This window comes from Neomonachus schauinslandi, chromosome X (genome assembly GCF_002201575.2).
Source record: "Neomonachus schauinslandi chromosome X, ASM220157v2, whole genome shotgun sequence".
NCBI classification, from domain to species: domain Eukaryota; kingdom Metazoa; phylum Chordata; class Mammalia; order Carnivora; family Phocidae; genus Neomonachus; species Neomonachus schauinslandi.
Genome location: NC_058419.1, coordinates 5243292 through 5259671, shown reverse-complemented (window position 1 = coordinate 5259671; position 16380 = coordinate 5243292). Strand labels below are relative to the sequence as shown.

At 47.8% G+C, this 16380-nt stretch overlaps 1 protein-coding gene across 1 annotated transcript in view; it reads left to right on the top strand.

Annotated features, from left to right (window-relative positions):
* AFF2 (AF4/FMR2 family member 2) overlaps positions 1–16380 on the top strand; it is a 302774-nt gene that overhangs the window by 267954 nt on the left and 18440 nt on the right. Inside the window, exons 10-15 of the mRNA XM_021682515.1 lie at positions 824–983; positions 2762–3766; positions 5120–5241; positions 9260–9482; positions 14178–14473; positions 15015–15078. Of these exons, the coding sequence (XP_021538190.1) occupies positions 824–983; positions 2762–3766; positions 5120–5241; positions 9260–9482; positions 14178–14473; positions 15015–15078 (1870 nt within the window). The remainder of the gene's footprint in view (positions 1–823; positions 984–2761; positions 3767–5119; positions 5242–9259; positions 9483–14177; positions 14474–15014; positions 15079–16380) is intronic.

Sequence of the window (16380 nt, the reverse complement as noted above, 5' to 3'; positions counted from 1 at the left end):
CGGGGAGCAAACGATTAGTAAGGAAGATTATTGATTATCAATAAAGGCAGAGTGGCAAGTGGTGTCAATTTTCAAATGCTTTGCTTTGTCAACTTTACAAATTTGAAATCAATCATTGGACTTGCTTGGTCCCTTATGATCATACCTCCCGGTAAGAGTTTTACAAAGAGTTTACAAAAATCAGGGTGCACGAGGCCAAGAAATGTGACTCTGGTCCCCTCGGGGCTGGGTGCTGGGCACCCGGCAGTGAAAGTGCTTCTCACAGTCCCTGCCCTTGGAGTCCCCAGCTCACTTCTCCAACAGCCTCTCTCCCTGTGGACCTCAGTTTCCTCCGATTAAAATGGGGGTTGAGTTCACCCCTCCTTGGTGAGAGGACTGTACCGTGTGTACAGCTGAGATCACAGCCCCGTGACAAACCTCTGGGTTTCTGAACAAGATGGCGATAGAAAATGAGAACTCAGCTTAACCAAAAAAGCATGGAACAGTTAAGAATCTAAGGCTGTGCGGCGATCTGTGTCCAGAAGGCGAGCACCCTTGGCTTAAAGTATTCATGTGGAATGTGGGATGCTAGGCTTTCCTGAGAGGGAAGGCAGTGTCCTGGAACCCAAGGAACTTGGCCACACACAGGCCTGGTTCTAACGAAATGTTTCACCTCCGGCCACTCGCGGGGCCTCCTGAGCCTCAATTTCCCGTCTATAGAATGGGACGGTGTGCTCCACTCTGCCTCTATCTGACAGATCGCAGGCCCTGATGCTGCACAGGGGGCTCTTGGCCCGCGATGTGAGACGAAATGAGGCAATGGATGATGTCATTTTTCTTTCAGCCCACTCTTAGTCACACCGCAGCCCCCACCTGTGGTGCCAGCCAGCGGGGGATCTGGCAGCTCCAGTGACTCTGAGAGCAGCTCCGAGTCAGACTCAGACACCGAAAGCAGCACCACTGACAGCGAATCCAATGAGGCGCCTCGAGCGGCCACTCCAGAGGTGGGTGAAGGGGCAGGGGCTGCGGGCACAATTCGCCTGTCACCTGTCACCCCGAGCGGGCGGCCCTCCCCCCCACACACACACACGCGCGCGCGCGCGCAAAGCAATAAATACTTCAGGAAAGTATTTGCGTATCTGATAGCATTTTTTTCCCTCTAAAACATATATGTGTACAGTCCCTAAAATACGGACATTCCTGGCTGTGTGACTCACTGAGCTCCTCTGAGCCTTCAGCTTCCTCATGTGTAAATGTGGAAGAGTAATAACCAGGCTAGCAACTTCTCTTTTGAGAGAACCAGTCAACCAGACCCACTTCTGGCCCGGGGGACACCACCCTTGACTCCAGGTTGAAGTGATGAGTTGCCACTTGGCAAGGAAGACCCAAGAAATGGGATGGATTTTTTTCAAATTTCGGTTTGCATCCTCCAAATGTATTTGATAATAATTCATGAAAATACCTAATACCCTAAAATGCCCAAATTATACTTTTGAGATAAAAAACAATGTGCTCTTCCCCTCCCATCCTCTCTGAGTCCAGAATGACCCCTTGGAGCCCCCAAGCCTACACCCTGTATGGCAGGCAGATCCCTCCCAGGGCTCCGTGCACACTTGTTTGTAATCATTGGAAAGGAATACTGGAGAATGCAGTAGCACCAATCTGGCTATTAATCATAGCCAACACTGCTTGGACGTGGGCCCTGGGCTGGGCACCGTGAGAAGCCCTTGACCTGCACTTTTTCATGTTATCCTCATAACACTTCTCTGGGGTCCTTGCTGTTACTATCCCCATTTTATGAACTAGAGAATAAGGTTCTGAGAGCTTAAGAGAGAACTTTCCCAAGATCTCCCAGGCAGACAGTGGTTGAGCCAGGGCTGAAACCGGGGTCTGTGCACTGCAGAGCCAGTAGCTCTAACGAGCAGCGCCAGCCGACACGATGTCCCCGACCCTTGCCTGCCATTTTGCCCTGTGTGTGCCGGACTCACAGCTACTCAAGTGTTTTTAATTCTGTCACCCTCTGTCGGCTGGCGCCATAAGCCTCAGCTGATTGGCTTTCAAAAGAAGAGCAGTTGTAATAAAAATGATGGCTCTTTTAGTTCAACAGGCAGAATTCAGAGTTGGGAATCAAGCACCTGAATTGTACGCATCATATCCGTGGCTTAACAGCGGACACTAATTGTCTGCATGTGTGTCCCCATAAACTGATTATTGCCCACACACCGAGGAAAGTGCGGTGGTTTGGGGGAAGTCAAATCTTTTCATCCTTCAGTACAAATAGAAAAGGCTGTTCTTTTTTGCATTGAATTACAGCATCATAGAGGAGACACTGGCACTTTGGCGAATAGAAAGCCTTTCCTTTTGAATTACACTTGAGGCACGCTCACATTGCTTTTCAGGACCCGAGATCATTACCTCTGCCTCCTGGTGAGAGATTGAGCAATGAGTCCCACCAAAGGATTTTGGGAACAGGTTTCCCTGCCAGGCCTCCATGCCCACCCTCTGGGAAAACTCTCTGTGAATAATTCTTTCCTTCCTGGCCGGAGTGGAAACTGTTTTCAGAAGAGGAGTGGAAGTTTGTTGAAATAAGTAGATCGGGGCTGGTTTGCGGAGTATTTGTCTCTCTGGGTAATTTGATGAATTTAGATTCTGTGTGTGTGTCTCTAAATGTGTGAATGGGCACTTAACATCCACAGCTTTTATCAGCACTCAGTGTACGGAGGGTCCTTCCGGATTTTACCAAGATGTGAGATTCACTCTTACCGTTGTTTCTCATCTGCAGCCTGAGCCGCCCTCAACCAACAAGTGGCAGTTGGATAAATGGCTTAACAAAGTGACATCCCAGAACAAGTCGTTTATTTGTGGCCAAAATGAAACACCCATGGAGACTGTTTCTGTGCCTCCTCCAATCATCCAGCCAATGGAAGTCCAGGTCAAAGTGAAGACAACCCCCAGCCAGGTCCTGGCTGAACCCAAAGAGAGGCCTCTCCTCAGTCTTATCAGGGAGAAAGCCCGTCCACGGCCGACCCAGAAAACTCCAGAAACAAAGGCTTTGAAGCATAAGTTGTCAACAACTATTGAGACAGTGTCTCAAAGGACAATTGGGAAAAAACAGCCCAAAAAAGTCGAGAAGAACACCAGCATTGATGAGTTTACCTGGCCCAAACCAAATATTACCAGCAGCACCCCCAAAGAAAAAGAAAGCATGGAGCTTCCTGACCCACCAAGAGGCCGCAACAAAGCCACTGCCCACAAACCAGTCCCTAGGAAGGAACCGAGGCCAAACGTTCCCTTGGCTGCCGAGAAAAAGAAGTACAGAGGGCCTGGCAAGATCGTGCCAAAGTCCCGAGAATTCATCGAAACAGATTCGTCCACGTCCGATTCCAACACAGATCAGGAAGAGACCCTGCAGATCAAAGTGCTGCCTCCGTGCATCGCTCCAGGGGGCAATACTGCCAAATCCAAGGAAGCCTGTGGTGCCAGCCTGACCCTCAGCTCCTTGGTCAGCAGCAGCAACAACAGCCTAACCACCAGTGGTGAGGAGCCAGCATTTTCACCCATCCCTGTCACGCAAACCGAGCTGCTATCCCCTCTACGAGACCACGAGAACCTGAAAAATCTCTGGGTGAAGATTGACCTTGACCTGCTGTCTAGAGTGCCTGGCCACCACTCAGTGCAAGCAGCGCCAGCCAAGCCGGACCACAAGGAGACTGCGTCCAAGCCCAAGCGCCAGACCACTGCTGCGGCCGCCGAAAAACCTGTCCCTAAGGGCAAGCGTAAGCACAAGGTAAGCTGTACCCCTCTCCCCCCGCACCCCCGCCCCGCCATGGTCTGCCGAGGGATCATGAGCAGCGGCTCTGTGTTGGTGAACGTGATCTTGAGCCTCATGTGCAAGGAGGCTAATGACAGTGGATTGCAGTCTCTGGTGAGGGCAATGATGCTTTCCATGGGAGATGCGGTATTTGACGTGACCAGGGAGGAAGTGTTAGGAATGGTCAGGGTTTGGCAGCCAATGTGAAGAGTATCCGAAATAGCACATGAGGGATTATGATGTGTAGGAAAGAAGACTGTGGAGACAGTTGCCTTCCCCAGGCAGCCAGTCCCTGGGATCAGCTCCTTAAGCCACCCCTGCTTTCATGGACTCACGGGGCCACACCCCACAGTCCCCACCCCAGCAGCAGCAGGGCACCCAGGTGCTCCCAAGGGCTCAGCGTGCATCCCCTGGGCCTTGTCAATTTCTCCAGACACACATCGGCATCCCCGCACCCCAGTTATATTTTGATGCTCCTGGCTCCTAGCAGACACACAGTCTGCCCAGCCTGCTGGGTCCCCTGAGTTGTGTGGTTGGCCCGACTGGTGGAAACCTCACCTGCAAGAGGTTAGGGCTAAATTCCAGGGCTACAAACTATCACCAGGGACGCCTGGCTGGCTCAGTCAGTAGAGCATGCAACACTTAGTCTCGGCGTTATGAGTTCGAGCTCCATGTGGGGTGTATCAATTACTTAAAAAAAAAAAAAAAAAAAACCCAGAAAACTATTGTCAGAAGGGGAAACCCAGAATGGCCTCTTCCATTTCAAATACATTAGGCTCACTCTGTTGTATCTCCAGATCTCAGGGCAGGTTTTTTGAGTAACATCATCCCATAGTGATATTTGATTTTAATGGCTGCCATAGGAAGTCTGGGGCTCTTGCCCTCTTACTGCTTCCCCGCTCTTCAAGATGACAGCGGTGCAACCAGGGGCATGTCTTACACATGGTTTATTGCCTGGCATGTTGGTTGTGTAAGTGACCTTTATATGTAACCCACGACCCCCGTGCTGTTTGCAGTGTTAGTTTCTCCGCTACTCATCTGTGGGGACATTGTTGATGGAAGAAGGGTCTGAAAATGATAGGTTCTCTTTACTTTTGGTAGGAGATTCCTGTGCCACCCAATCTTTAATCAGAGGTTCACAGCGCAGCTCAACTCGCTCAAATGCAAGCTTCTTGGCTGATTGCTTTTCTGTCAGAGCAAAGGTGTGCATTTAACTCCCCTGGCTAATCTAGAAGTTAAAATAGAAGCAAACTGTCTACCTTGCTCGTGGTTTTTCAATGTCTGCATGTGCCCTGTATTTCAAGCTCTGTATTTTTCTTCCCGTTAAAGCCAACAGAGATCGCAGAGAAAATCCCTGAGAAGAAGCAACGCCTGGAGGAGGCCACCACTATTTGCCTGCTGCCCCCCTGCATCTCACCAGCCCCACCCCACAAGCCTCCCCACGCTAAAGAGTGAGTTTGCCCTGTCCTTTGTATGACACTTCAATTTTTCGGACCCCCCCCCCCGCCCAGAAATCTCAAAGGAAGCCTTTTGTGGGCGTTGGGGGAGGGGGGGGTCCTGTTTCAGGAATGGAAGGTCAGGAAACAGAAGTTGCTCAGCCAGTCCTGACAGCTGGTCTAACAAGGGTGGGATAAAGACCAGAATGCAGGCTGCCAGATTTTGCATGACTCCATGAGCTTTATAGCAGTCTTTCTTTACTCCACCTCACGTGGAGGACCAAACTCGGCCAAAGTGACCTTTTAGCACCAAGGGAAGAGTAAAAGGAGTGAAGGAATTAAAATGGGACAGCACCCAGATCACCTGCTTCTGGGCAACTTCCAGTTTCGATGGTGATGAAAGCAGGCTTTGCACGATGACCCAGCTGCTGCTTCCCCTTTGGTGCCATTCCGTAACCTGAATACAGAGCCTGAGGACTAGTAGGTCCATCCTGACCTCCTGAGAAGCCAGGGGAGTGACATGTTTGAGGAGGCCGGAGAGAGGGGACATCTGGGAGCTGCCCTCCCCCGGGGCCGTTGTGTGTCAGGGAAAGCTGGCTGGGGACCCATCTGTTAGTTCCAACCAGCTGGCACCTCTTTGCATAAAGTGCCAGAGTCAGGCGGGAGACCTCCTCACTCAGATGGCCCCAGCCCTCCCTGGAGAAGTCCTGGGCTCTGTTGCTACCAAGGGTTGTGACCAAGTTCTTGCATCTTAGAAATACCACTTAACTAACGGTCACGTCAGCTACTGGAACCATTCCGTCTGGATAATTATTGCCATAAATTCATTCAACATTAGAGATTCCTTCCATCAAAGACCAGTTTGGGAGCCTATTAGCAGCCCAGAGCAGAGAGGCAATCTGGCTAAATGCTGCTAACAATTGACTTCACAGATTACTGTTTCACATCAGTGATACGGCATCAATCTGCCGCAGATAAGATGTCGGAAATAAGTTTTCAGCTTACAGTTGTTGAGGTCCTTATTGTTTTGAGATGAAAGGTAGGAAAAGACCAATTACCACTATATCCACTTGGTGTAATAAGGAGATTGGGGCCCCGAGTTGCCCTTCTCCCTGAGGATCCGTGGCTCTTTATATGGTGCGTCTGGTATAACTTCGCTCTGAAACATCCCTTGGCATACTTGGAGTTCTCAGGACTAGCGACCCTTCCAATGGGGCAAGCTGACCTCTTTACCCCTGAGTGAGCCAGGCCTGTGAGGAAGCATGCTCCTTCCCCCGGTGATCAAGCATGGTCCTTCCACGGCCCTCCTCCTTCCCTGGAGGACAGACTGAAATGGCATGGCTGTGGTGGCCAGAGCTCCCCAGTTCCCAGGCTGTGACCTATTCAGGCCACCCGAAGGCACAAGGAAAGGGCAGGAGGCATTGCCACAACCATCAGCCTCTAAGCAGCCCAGCGACCCGCCACTTCTCCCATCTCGTGGAAGAGACACGACCAAGTCTTAAATAAACATCTGATAATTTGAGTTTGTTCTTCATAAAATGGTGTTGCTAACTCATGGTCTTTACAGTCTTTCTGCTTTTGTAGTCGTTAGGAACGCAGTGTTTACCTAGTAGCGTTTATCATTCAGGAAGGGCCTGGAGCAGATTCTTAGGCTCATCAAACAAACCCAGGTCTGTGGAAAAGTCTCCGGAGCCGAAAGAGAGAGAGAGAGAGAGAGAGAGAGAGAGAAGGAAGGGAGGACTGGCCTCTCAGGGCTCTTCTCCTGGGAACCATCTTCTCAAGTTCTGTCTGCTCCTTTGTGCCTTGTTGACCCTCCAAACCAAATCCCTGGAAATTTGTATGAGACATTCACTTTTCTAAATGAATGTTCTAAATCCAGCAAAGAATGCCACGCCAGACTATGACTGCTGCAGTTCCCCGTCATCCAACAGGAGGGTCCCGCTGAGGACCACCCCTTCCCCCCACACCTCCTTGGGAGCTTGAACCATCAGCAGGGCTTCTGATGCATTGGGTGGTGGTAGTGACACACTTCTTGTCTGCTGTCCCCCTCGGCCTACAAGAGGTGCCCAAAGTGGCAAAACCTGTTCTCCTAATAAGCCATAACAGTGATAGAGTGATCTCTAGAAAATGCTCCCTGGGTATCCTTCACCAAGGAATTTATTAAAGGCCCCATGGTTCCAGCTCACTACCAAACAGATGGAAAGGGGCCCAGGTGACCAGTGCCCACTGCACAGAATGTGCTGGACTGTGTGCAGTGTTCTGTGTACAGTGGCAGATGGGAAGGCCAAGCACGACTGTCGTGGCCAATGGCAAATCAGATGCAGCTCAAGTAGCGGAGGAGTGGCTGTAGCTAATGAACCATTCACCTCCCATAAACGCCCCAGCAATGCTTGACATCCCTCTATACAAATTCCCAGAAGTCCGATGTCTCCGTAATGGTCATACTTAGTGGGGGCTGATGTTTGTGGAGCTTCCTCATGGGCATGAGTCTTAATCCAGATGTTCGCCATTCTTTAATTGAGTATCACAGTTATCTTAAAGTGGTTCTATGTATCAAAGCAATTTTTAAAATCCATTGGCAAATATTTTTTGATTAATCATAACTAAGGTAATGGCAGAAACAGTTACTGTTCTTAAATATTTCACTGCTTGACAAAAACTTGACATAGAGCCACATTTATGAAAAGATAGAGAAGATGGCAAATACTATTACAGCTGGCAAATTTGGGCAACACAATGGAAGGGAACAAGGAGATTGCATTGACTTCTACCATCTCAGGAAATCAGACCACTTGAATGCTTGTTCATCTTTGATTTGTTGCCTTGAGAAATTGTAAATCTATATTGCTAGACACTGACTGAAATTGACCAAGAGGAAAACATAAATTCTTGTTGACTTAATTTGCTATTGAAAATTGTAGTCAATAATCATGGAAAGTAAATGGCTGCACAGTGCAATATTAGTTGTTTAAGAAAAGATTAAAAATCAAGTAATCTTCATTGATTAGGCTAAGACAGTAACTAAAATGAAAATCCATGACCCAATTACCATGTTAAGCAGCTAGCATAAGGTTTTAGTTGTTCTGTTTTATCCGAAGTCTCTGTCTCTTTGATGGTGCCCATTTAATGGGCAGATAAATCAGTCTGAAAGCACGGGAGTACTTCTAGGACTACAGATGTCTTGTGGCAATATGACAAAATAGTTTTCAAATGGGTTCCCTAAAGAGGAGCACATCAGTACTCCAGTATAACAGCGTAAGGTCAGGGGCTTCTTATGCCTTGGCGTGGGCCTAGAACATGTTGGACGTACGGCTTGCGATGTGTCACAAAAGTATTTAGTGTGTTATTGATAGCTAAGTAATGTACAAGCATACTATTTCTTAAGAAAATATCCCTCTGCTAATTGTTTATTGTACCATTTATTGTGTGATTATTCAGTTAAGTCCTAGGGCAAAATAAGTAAGAACCATCCTAAAAAATGACGGGATTAAAGTCTGCATTGGATTTTCCATAAAAATCTAATTAAGAGGAATCTCGAAAGGTTGCAAATATCACACTGTAGCACCCTCCATTAGACAGTTGCATTTACCATGGAGTTCTGCTTCAAAGACATGTGTTTATTCTTGGATACATATATTTGCATTTATTTATAGCTCTATCTCTCTATAGATATCTATGTCTACATGCATTTTTTTTTAAAGATTTTATTTATTTATCTGAGAGAGAGAGAATGAGAGACAGAGAGCAGGAGAGGGAGGAGGGTCAGAGGGAGAAGCAGACTCCCCGCTGAGCAGGGAGCCCGATGTGGGACTCGATCCCGGGACTCCAGGATCATGACCCGAGCCGAAGGCAGTCGCCCAACCAACTGAGCCACCCAGGCGCCCCTGTCTACATGCATTTTTATATATACTCTTTACCATAGCTAGAGGGCCATCAACTAAAATAGTACTTAAGTTGAAAGTACCCGCATCATGGGAAAAATCATGAGAGAGAGACAAAATTTTGTGACACCCTATGCTTTTTGTTTACACAGAAACAGTTCATCCAGGAGAGCAAATAGAAGGAAAGAAGAAAAGCTGTTCCCTCCTCCACTTTCCCCACTGCCAGAGGACCCTCCACGCCGCAGAAACATCAGTGGCAGCAATGGCCCCTTTGGTCAAGACAAAAACATCCCTATGATCGGACAGATCACCTCTACCAAACCCAAGAGGAGTGAAGGCAAATTCTGTGCTACTTTCAAAGGGATATCCGTAAATGTAAGCATCTCAGAAGAAATATTATAATCATCAGGTATAAACAGGTTGACTCAGCTTATCTGACCAGGTGTGATTGCAGGGGGATGGGAGGAAGAAGCAGAGAGAACAGTGTACAGAAATATGCAAACTCTCCATTATTTCAAACCTCAGTTGTTCTAATGTAGGATGAATTTTTCATTCCAGTCTTACTTCTCCCAACAGATTATTATGTGGAGACTCGGGGATTTGGACATCCTTTGGTCCAGTACTTTCATATCTCGGCGGTGGGGACACACAAAATACTGACTGAGCACGTGGTGTAGGCACTAATCATTTAGTGAATGAAAGAACCAATGGATGGGGTGGGATTGCTCAAAGTCACTGGACTGGAGCTGCAACTCCCAGTTGCATCTTCCCACCACCCAGCTTAGCAGGTGTGAATTGTGTTTAAAATAGTGACTCAAAAGGATGGAACTTAGAAGGTGAATCTGTTGCTAAAAATCATACAATTGTGGTTCTAAGCGCAACTAAAGGATCATTCAGCCCTTTGCATTTTCAGCACTGCTGCTCCATTAGCATAGAAAATTGAGACTTTGTATCACTTTTCACATCTGCGCAGTCTTTCCATCTGTTGCAGGTATAGGTACCTGAAGCGCAGAAGCCACAAGCGAAGTGTCACCAGTGAATATTAATGACAAGTGCATCTGCTTTTCCATGTAAATGCATGTATATGCAGATGTAGCATCCGTATGCATCTAGTCTCCTTTAAGTGTAATGTAAAAAAGCGAATACGGGAAAATCAATGAGCTTTCAAATATCTTGATGCCAACCTGGTGGACCCTGGACCAAATGTGCCCATTTACCACTCCATGAAAAGCCATGAGGCCTCTGAGCTTGAAGGACTCCAACGTAGAGTCCTCCATCATCTGAGATGACTGGCATGGCACGCGTATATCTAGGCAAATTTCAATGCTGGTATAGAGAAATTGTGCTACTATAAAATAGTCATTTTCCATATGAAATTGTGTGTGTGCGTGCGCACATGTGCCTACATAATATTTGCATTCACATTTAAAAATGCTGACCTTGTTAGAAATTAAACCATCTATTCTAAACAGTAATTATACTATCAATCGCATTTTTCATACTGAATGTAATTAATATGGTAAACACCAACTGGTTCTCTTTTCTATTGCGAGCTTTGGGAGGGCATATGCCAGACCTAGGCGATTCTCTTCGTACAGTGCCTGGTATATTGTCCCAAAGAATTAGGTGTTTAATACAGTTGTGATCATGACAATGGTGATGCTTACAAGAATCTGCAAAGTCATTTCTACAAGAGCTAAAAGCTGCTAGGGAAACCTGATAATATGGTTCCATCTGCACCTAGAAATGGATTGCCCTCCTTAAGGAATTCACTGGAGTCTCCCATGGGAGGCTCCCATGACTGAGTACCCATTGCCCCTTCTTTTCATAAATGGCTTGAAAGCTGGAAGACGGGTACATTTTTGCCCTAGCCTGGGAGTTAAGAGGCTTGGTACATAGTGCTAAAACTGCAACAGGTTTTCTGTGGCCTTGGGCAAATTACAAAACCGCTCTGAGTCCATAAAATGAGTGGATTTGACTGGATGAACTATAAGGCTTCCTCCAGCTCCCAAAGTGTTTTCCATATTGTGCTCTCACAGAGTCTTCTGTATTCCACTTTTGTGTGAAGTCTTGTTTATTGATTCGATGGACGGCTGAGCACGGACGGAGGACATGTTTATATAACTTGCATGATCATGGCTGAATGCATCAGTGCCATGTGCGCAGTGGATGAGGTGCTTTGGGGTCCTTGTCACATATCTTGACCATAGGGACGAGTGGGACCATCTTGGGCTGACTCCACTGTTTTGTCCGGGCCATCTGGCTTTGGCAGTAGAAACGTGGAATTTTAGAAGGCTTCGATGTTTTTATGTGTTTGGGTTGAATAAAATCCATGATGATTTGTCAACCATTTTCTCCCTATCCATCATAACAATTGTTAGATGGATAGCCTCTCACCACATTTCTCTCAGTGAGCTCTTGATGGTAAGAAGTTTTGATAATCAGAAGATCCAGGATCAAGTGGAAAAGATAGACTTGCTTGGACGTAAGAAATGTTCACATTTGACTTCTATTTTTAAACTGACCCTTTTGACTAAGGCAGGTAGGAGTGCATGCAGTCAACAAATTACTGGGAGCACGAGGCTGTGGGGTGGGGGGATGGGGTGGTGTAGCGATGTCAGAAATCAGAGATGGTGCCAGGGTTGAGAGCTCTCATTGTAAGGTAAGCAATGAGACATGTGCTCAAAGAACTACAATATAAAATGGCTGGTGGTTGGTGTCATAGAGAGGGATTGAGACAGACTTCAGATCTCTGAAGGGACCAAGGAGGATTAAAGTACTTCTGGCTGTGGACATACAAGGTGGTTTTCCTGGAGGAGAAGGCATTTGTTGAGCTGGGCCTTAGTAGGTGAGGACAGTTTAGAAATGAAGGGAGGTGGTTAAACAAAATGTGATCTGTCCATACAATGGAATATTCCTCAGCCTTAAAAGGGAAGGACATTCTGACATGTGCTACAACATGGATGAACCTTGAGGACTTGATGCTGAGTGAAAGAAGCTAGTCGTATGTATTTTACCACAATTTTTTAAAAAGATTATTTATTTATTTATTTATTTGACAGAGAGAGAGACACAGCGAGAGAAGGAACACAAGCAGGGGGAGTGGGAGAGGGAGAAGCAGGCTTCCCGCAGAGCAGGGAGCCCGATGTAGGGCTTGATCCCAGGACCGTGGGATCATGACCTGAGCCGAAGGCAGACGCTTAACGACGGAGCCACCCAGGCACCCCCACAATTTTTTTCTTTTAATTAAAAAGTGGAGCAAATTATCGCAAGGTGAAAAAGGAAAAGTAATGAAGGGAAGGTTCTTTCAACTCTAAGACTCCACATGAACCAAAGCAAGAAAGTGAAGAAGACATGGGGGAACGTCCGTGGGAATGAGTAGCAGGAGATCAAGTGGAAAGATGAAGCCAGATCAGGGAGGACCTCACGGGCCAGCAAAGGAGCTCAGCCTTGAGTTTGCCTTTGGATGTAAGGCAGTAAAATGCATGGAGCTTTGTGTAAGAAGCTCTGGCAGGCCGGCAGCAGATTGAGAATGGATTGGAAAAGCTGGCTCCAAGGTCAGGGGTCCAGCCAGGAGGCTGATGGTCTAGGTCAGAAGCCACGAGGGCCCGCACTTGGAGGCTTCAGACAAGGAAGGCACAGCTTTGAGAAATGGTGGGGAGATGCAATGAATAGGACTTTGTAATGGATTGGATAAGGGTAATGGAGAGGAAGAAATTAAAGATGAAATAGGGCAGTGAAATTCACTTTATTTTGAAGCTCTTTTCAAAAGAGTTTTAGGATCATTATCATTTTTTGAAATGAAGGAATTTGCAGCACTTCAATATATAGAGCTGATGAAAGCAGAGCAGCTCAGATGGAAGGCAAGGTGGGGAGTACACTGGTTCCAATGCTCCCAGCCCAGGGATGACCACAGTGCCCTTCCTGCCATGGAGAAATCCAGCCTTGGTGACAAGGGAAGACCATCCCGTCATTAACAGAAAGAGGGAACTGGTTTGGTTTATCACTTTGGTTTCAGGGCAATTTGAGGGGCTAATAATGGGCCATCTTGGTGATAATGAGCCAGAGGTGATCACCGCACATCTGGAGCTTTAGAGAGAGGGTAAGATTGAGGTTTCCTTTTGGCAGTGATCCACATATTGTCAAATCTGCACCAACACATACGGGATTGGCAAATCCTGTCAAGGTCAGGAAAGAAGAGACCTGAGGAATGAACCTTGGGAGATACCAACCTTAGAGAGATACCAACTCAGACAAGCAGAAGGAGGAGGAGGTCCCATGGCAAGCACGGTCAGAGAAAGAACAGTCAGGATCATGCCACCGTTGCCAGGTGGGGAGGGCCGAGTCTACCATGGTCTCATGACACATACTGTCACAGAAGTACAAATCTTGCCACCTACTTTCTTCAGCTGGATTCCACTCTCTCCATGGCAGTGACAGTTCAGAGTGAAACCCAGAAATCTCTTGCCCATTTGGTTTTTGATCTGGTCAAAATGAGCTTTCACCATCCCAAGACTTCAAAATGAGGAGGCACTCATGTGACGTTCACCTAGCCAAACATCAGTCAAGGCCTCAGTGAACAAAAGGGCAGCTTCAGCCTTGGTCCCAGGGTTTAAGGCCCGGTTTGCTGCACTGGATTATGGCATTTTGCAGAGTGACTGGAGTACCTTATTTACCCTTGTGAAAGTTTCTGGGCTGTTTCAGGGTCACCTCTCTTTCTTTCTCTCCATCCCCTACCCTCATACTTACCCTTGCTCTGTCTTCATTCTCCTTCCTCCTCTCTCTTTCTCTCCCTTCCCCCTCTCCCCACCCACGTCTCCTACGAGATCTGCCAATGGCTGTCTTGATGGGATGATGGCTTATGTCATCACATCACCTGACTAGCTTGGTGGTCGGTATCATCATAGAAGAAAAGCTTGTGATCTACCAGGGTCACCTGTTTATTCTCAAGCTGTGTGCATTGTTTTCTTTCTCTTGCCTTGTTTCCTACTGTGCTTAACATTCAAAGTATATATGAAAAGACGTTCTAAGAGGCCGGACCTTATGGCAGCTATTTGTCCTTTTTCCCAGGATGGAGACACTCCAAAAAAGACACCCTCTGCCACCGTCACGGTTACCAACACAGCTATTGCCACTGCCACTGTTACTGCGACTGCCATTGTCACCGCCACTGTCACGGCCACCGCGACCGCCACTGCCACAGCCACTACCACAACCACTACGACAACCATCTCCACCATCACCTCTACCATCACCACTGGCCTCATGGACAGCAGTCACCTGGAGATGGCGTCCTGGGCAGCCCTGCCCCTTCTGTCCAGCAGCACCACCAATGTCCGGAGACCCAAGCTCACCTTTGACGACTCGTATGTTGTCCCCAGATCATCACGGACACGGTGTGGGAGCGGTGCATGGGGGTGGGTGCAGGCAGGATGGCTTTCTTTTTTTTTACCCAAAGTAAAACCTCAGCGGCAGCCCCTCCTCCCCACACACCCCCTTGTCCCCACCGAGAAATGTCTTTGGCCCATTTTTATCATGGAGCTCTGGTACCATTTCCAAAGACAAGTGCTTAGTTCTAGGTTGCTTTGGCCCCCTTTCTTATCCGTGTCCTCAGATGGAACAGTGTGCCAGAAGCAGCTAGGTTCGTTGGGGTCCACGGGATGTTTGGACAGTGGAATGGCTGGGTTGGAGGGGACAGTTATTGATCCCAATGGGCCATTACGCACTTCACATTACACTTCGGGCTTATTGCAAGGTTGGCTCTTCTATGAACGATAGCATTCCCCACCTGCCCTTTCAAGGGCATTGCATTGGAATGGATTTATAGCAAAACCGTTTGTGGCTCTTCAGTCTTTCAGTGAAAAGATGAACCTTTGGTTGCTGAAAGAGCCTGTTTTATTTCTTTAGGGTTCACAATGCTGATTATTACATGCAAGAGGCTAAGAAGCTGAAGCACAAAGCTGATGCACTGGTAGGTTTTTCCCTCTCATTGCTTTCCTCCCATTAAGGTATCATGCTTTGAAGGGAAACAAAGAAGTCACTTTACAAATGAGTCCAACTTCCTCTTTGCTCCGCTAGAGGCAGATTGGGGCTGGCTCATTCCTTACACCAGAATTCCCAAGTTCTTGGCAGCGTGTTGCCCTGCCCTTATCCATGTCCTCACTCTTCTTCCCCTTGCCCGAACTTCCCCTTGCCCGAACTTAAATGCCATATACTGTTGATGGCTTTCGAGTGAATTTGAGATGACTCTTGAAACTGCCCTGGAGAAAGTGGGAACTCCCATTGTTTCCAGTAAATCAGGACTGGTGTGGGCAGAGAGAAGGTTGTTGAGAGCTGGTCAGGTGGACTCAAAAAATGGCTTGGGGAAACCCAGGTGTGTAGAAAAAACGCAGCTCCGTGCTGCATTGATTACATGTTTCCGAGTGAGGCCCACAGAGGAAGTTCTGTCATCCAGAGTTCCAAGGATGCACCGCCCCGCTGCCTCCAAGGGTCTTGGCCACCTAGACCAATGATGACCTCAGCATGTTGAGTTGTCCTGATTGCTCCTCCTAACGGGGGGGTCTCAACCACATGTCACAACTACTCGGGGAGCTTTAAAACGAACCCGATGCCTAAACCTCACCCCAGACAGATGGAATCAGAATTTCTGAGACGGGGACCCAGGCATGGGTATTAACACTCTTCACTGCCCCCAGAGACGGGCAGTGCCTCAATTCAGGGTCCTCACCTTTGACTGAACCCCAGCACATTTAGAGGTATCAGTTCAACTCCGTTACGTTAAAAAACAACAACAACAACCAGTATCCTCCATCACGGCAGTGTGTCCATCCAGGACTTAGCTGGCCCATGGTGTTGGACACTGGCAGGGCTGTGCTAGCGTACCTCGACAGCCCCTGCACTGTGACTTGTGACTTATGTCTGCATCTGCTGCTTCCCTACTTTCTGTCATTTTCCCACCGCGATCCACATTGCTTAGGTATCAGGTATTGTCTATGGCTAACCTTTCTGTGGTGGGAGCTGTCCTTTGGAAAGCTATTGTCCCCTGCTCCTGCAGACAAAAATGACAAGGCAGGCTGGGTGCCTGCTCCACTGGAGACACTAGGGAGACTATGCCCATGACCGTCGTATGGGCAGCCAGAGATTTGGAAGGCAGTGCTGCTGGCTTGAAGACCAGTGGTTTGCTCTGCATGTCCTCAACTCTGCAGCACCACAGAAGGGCTCTGGAGTTGACCCTTCAAAATCGGGGCAAGGGAGCACACAAACACTCCCTTGA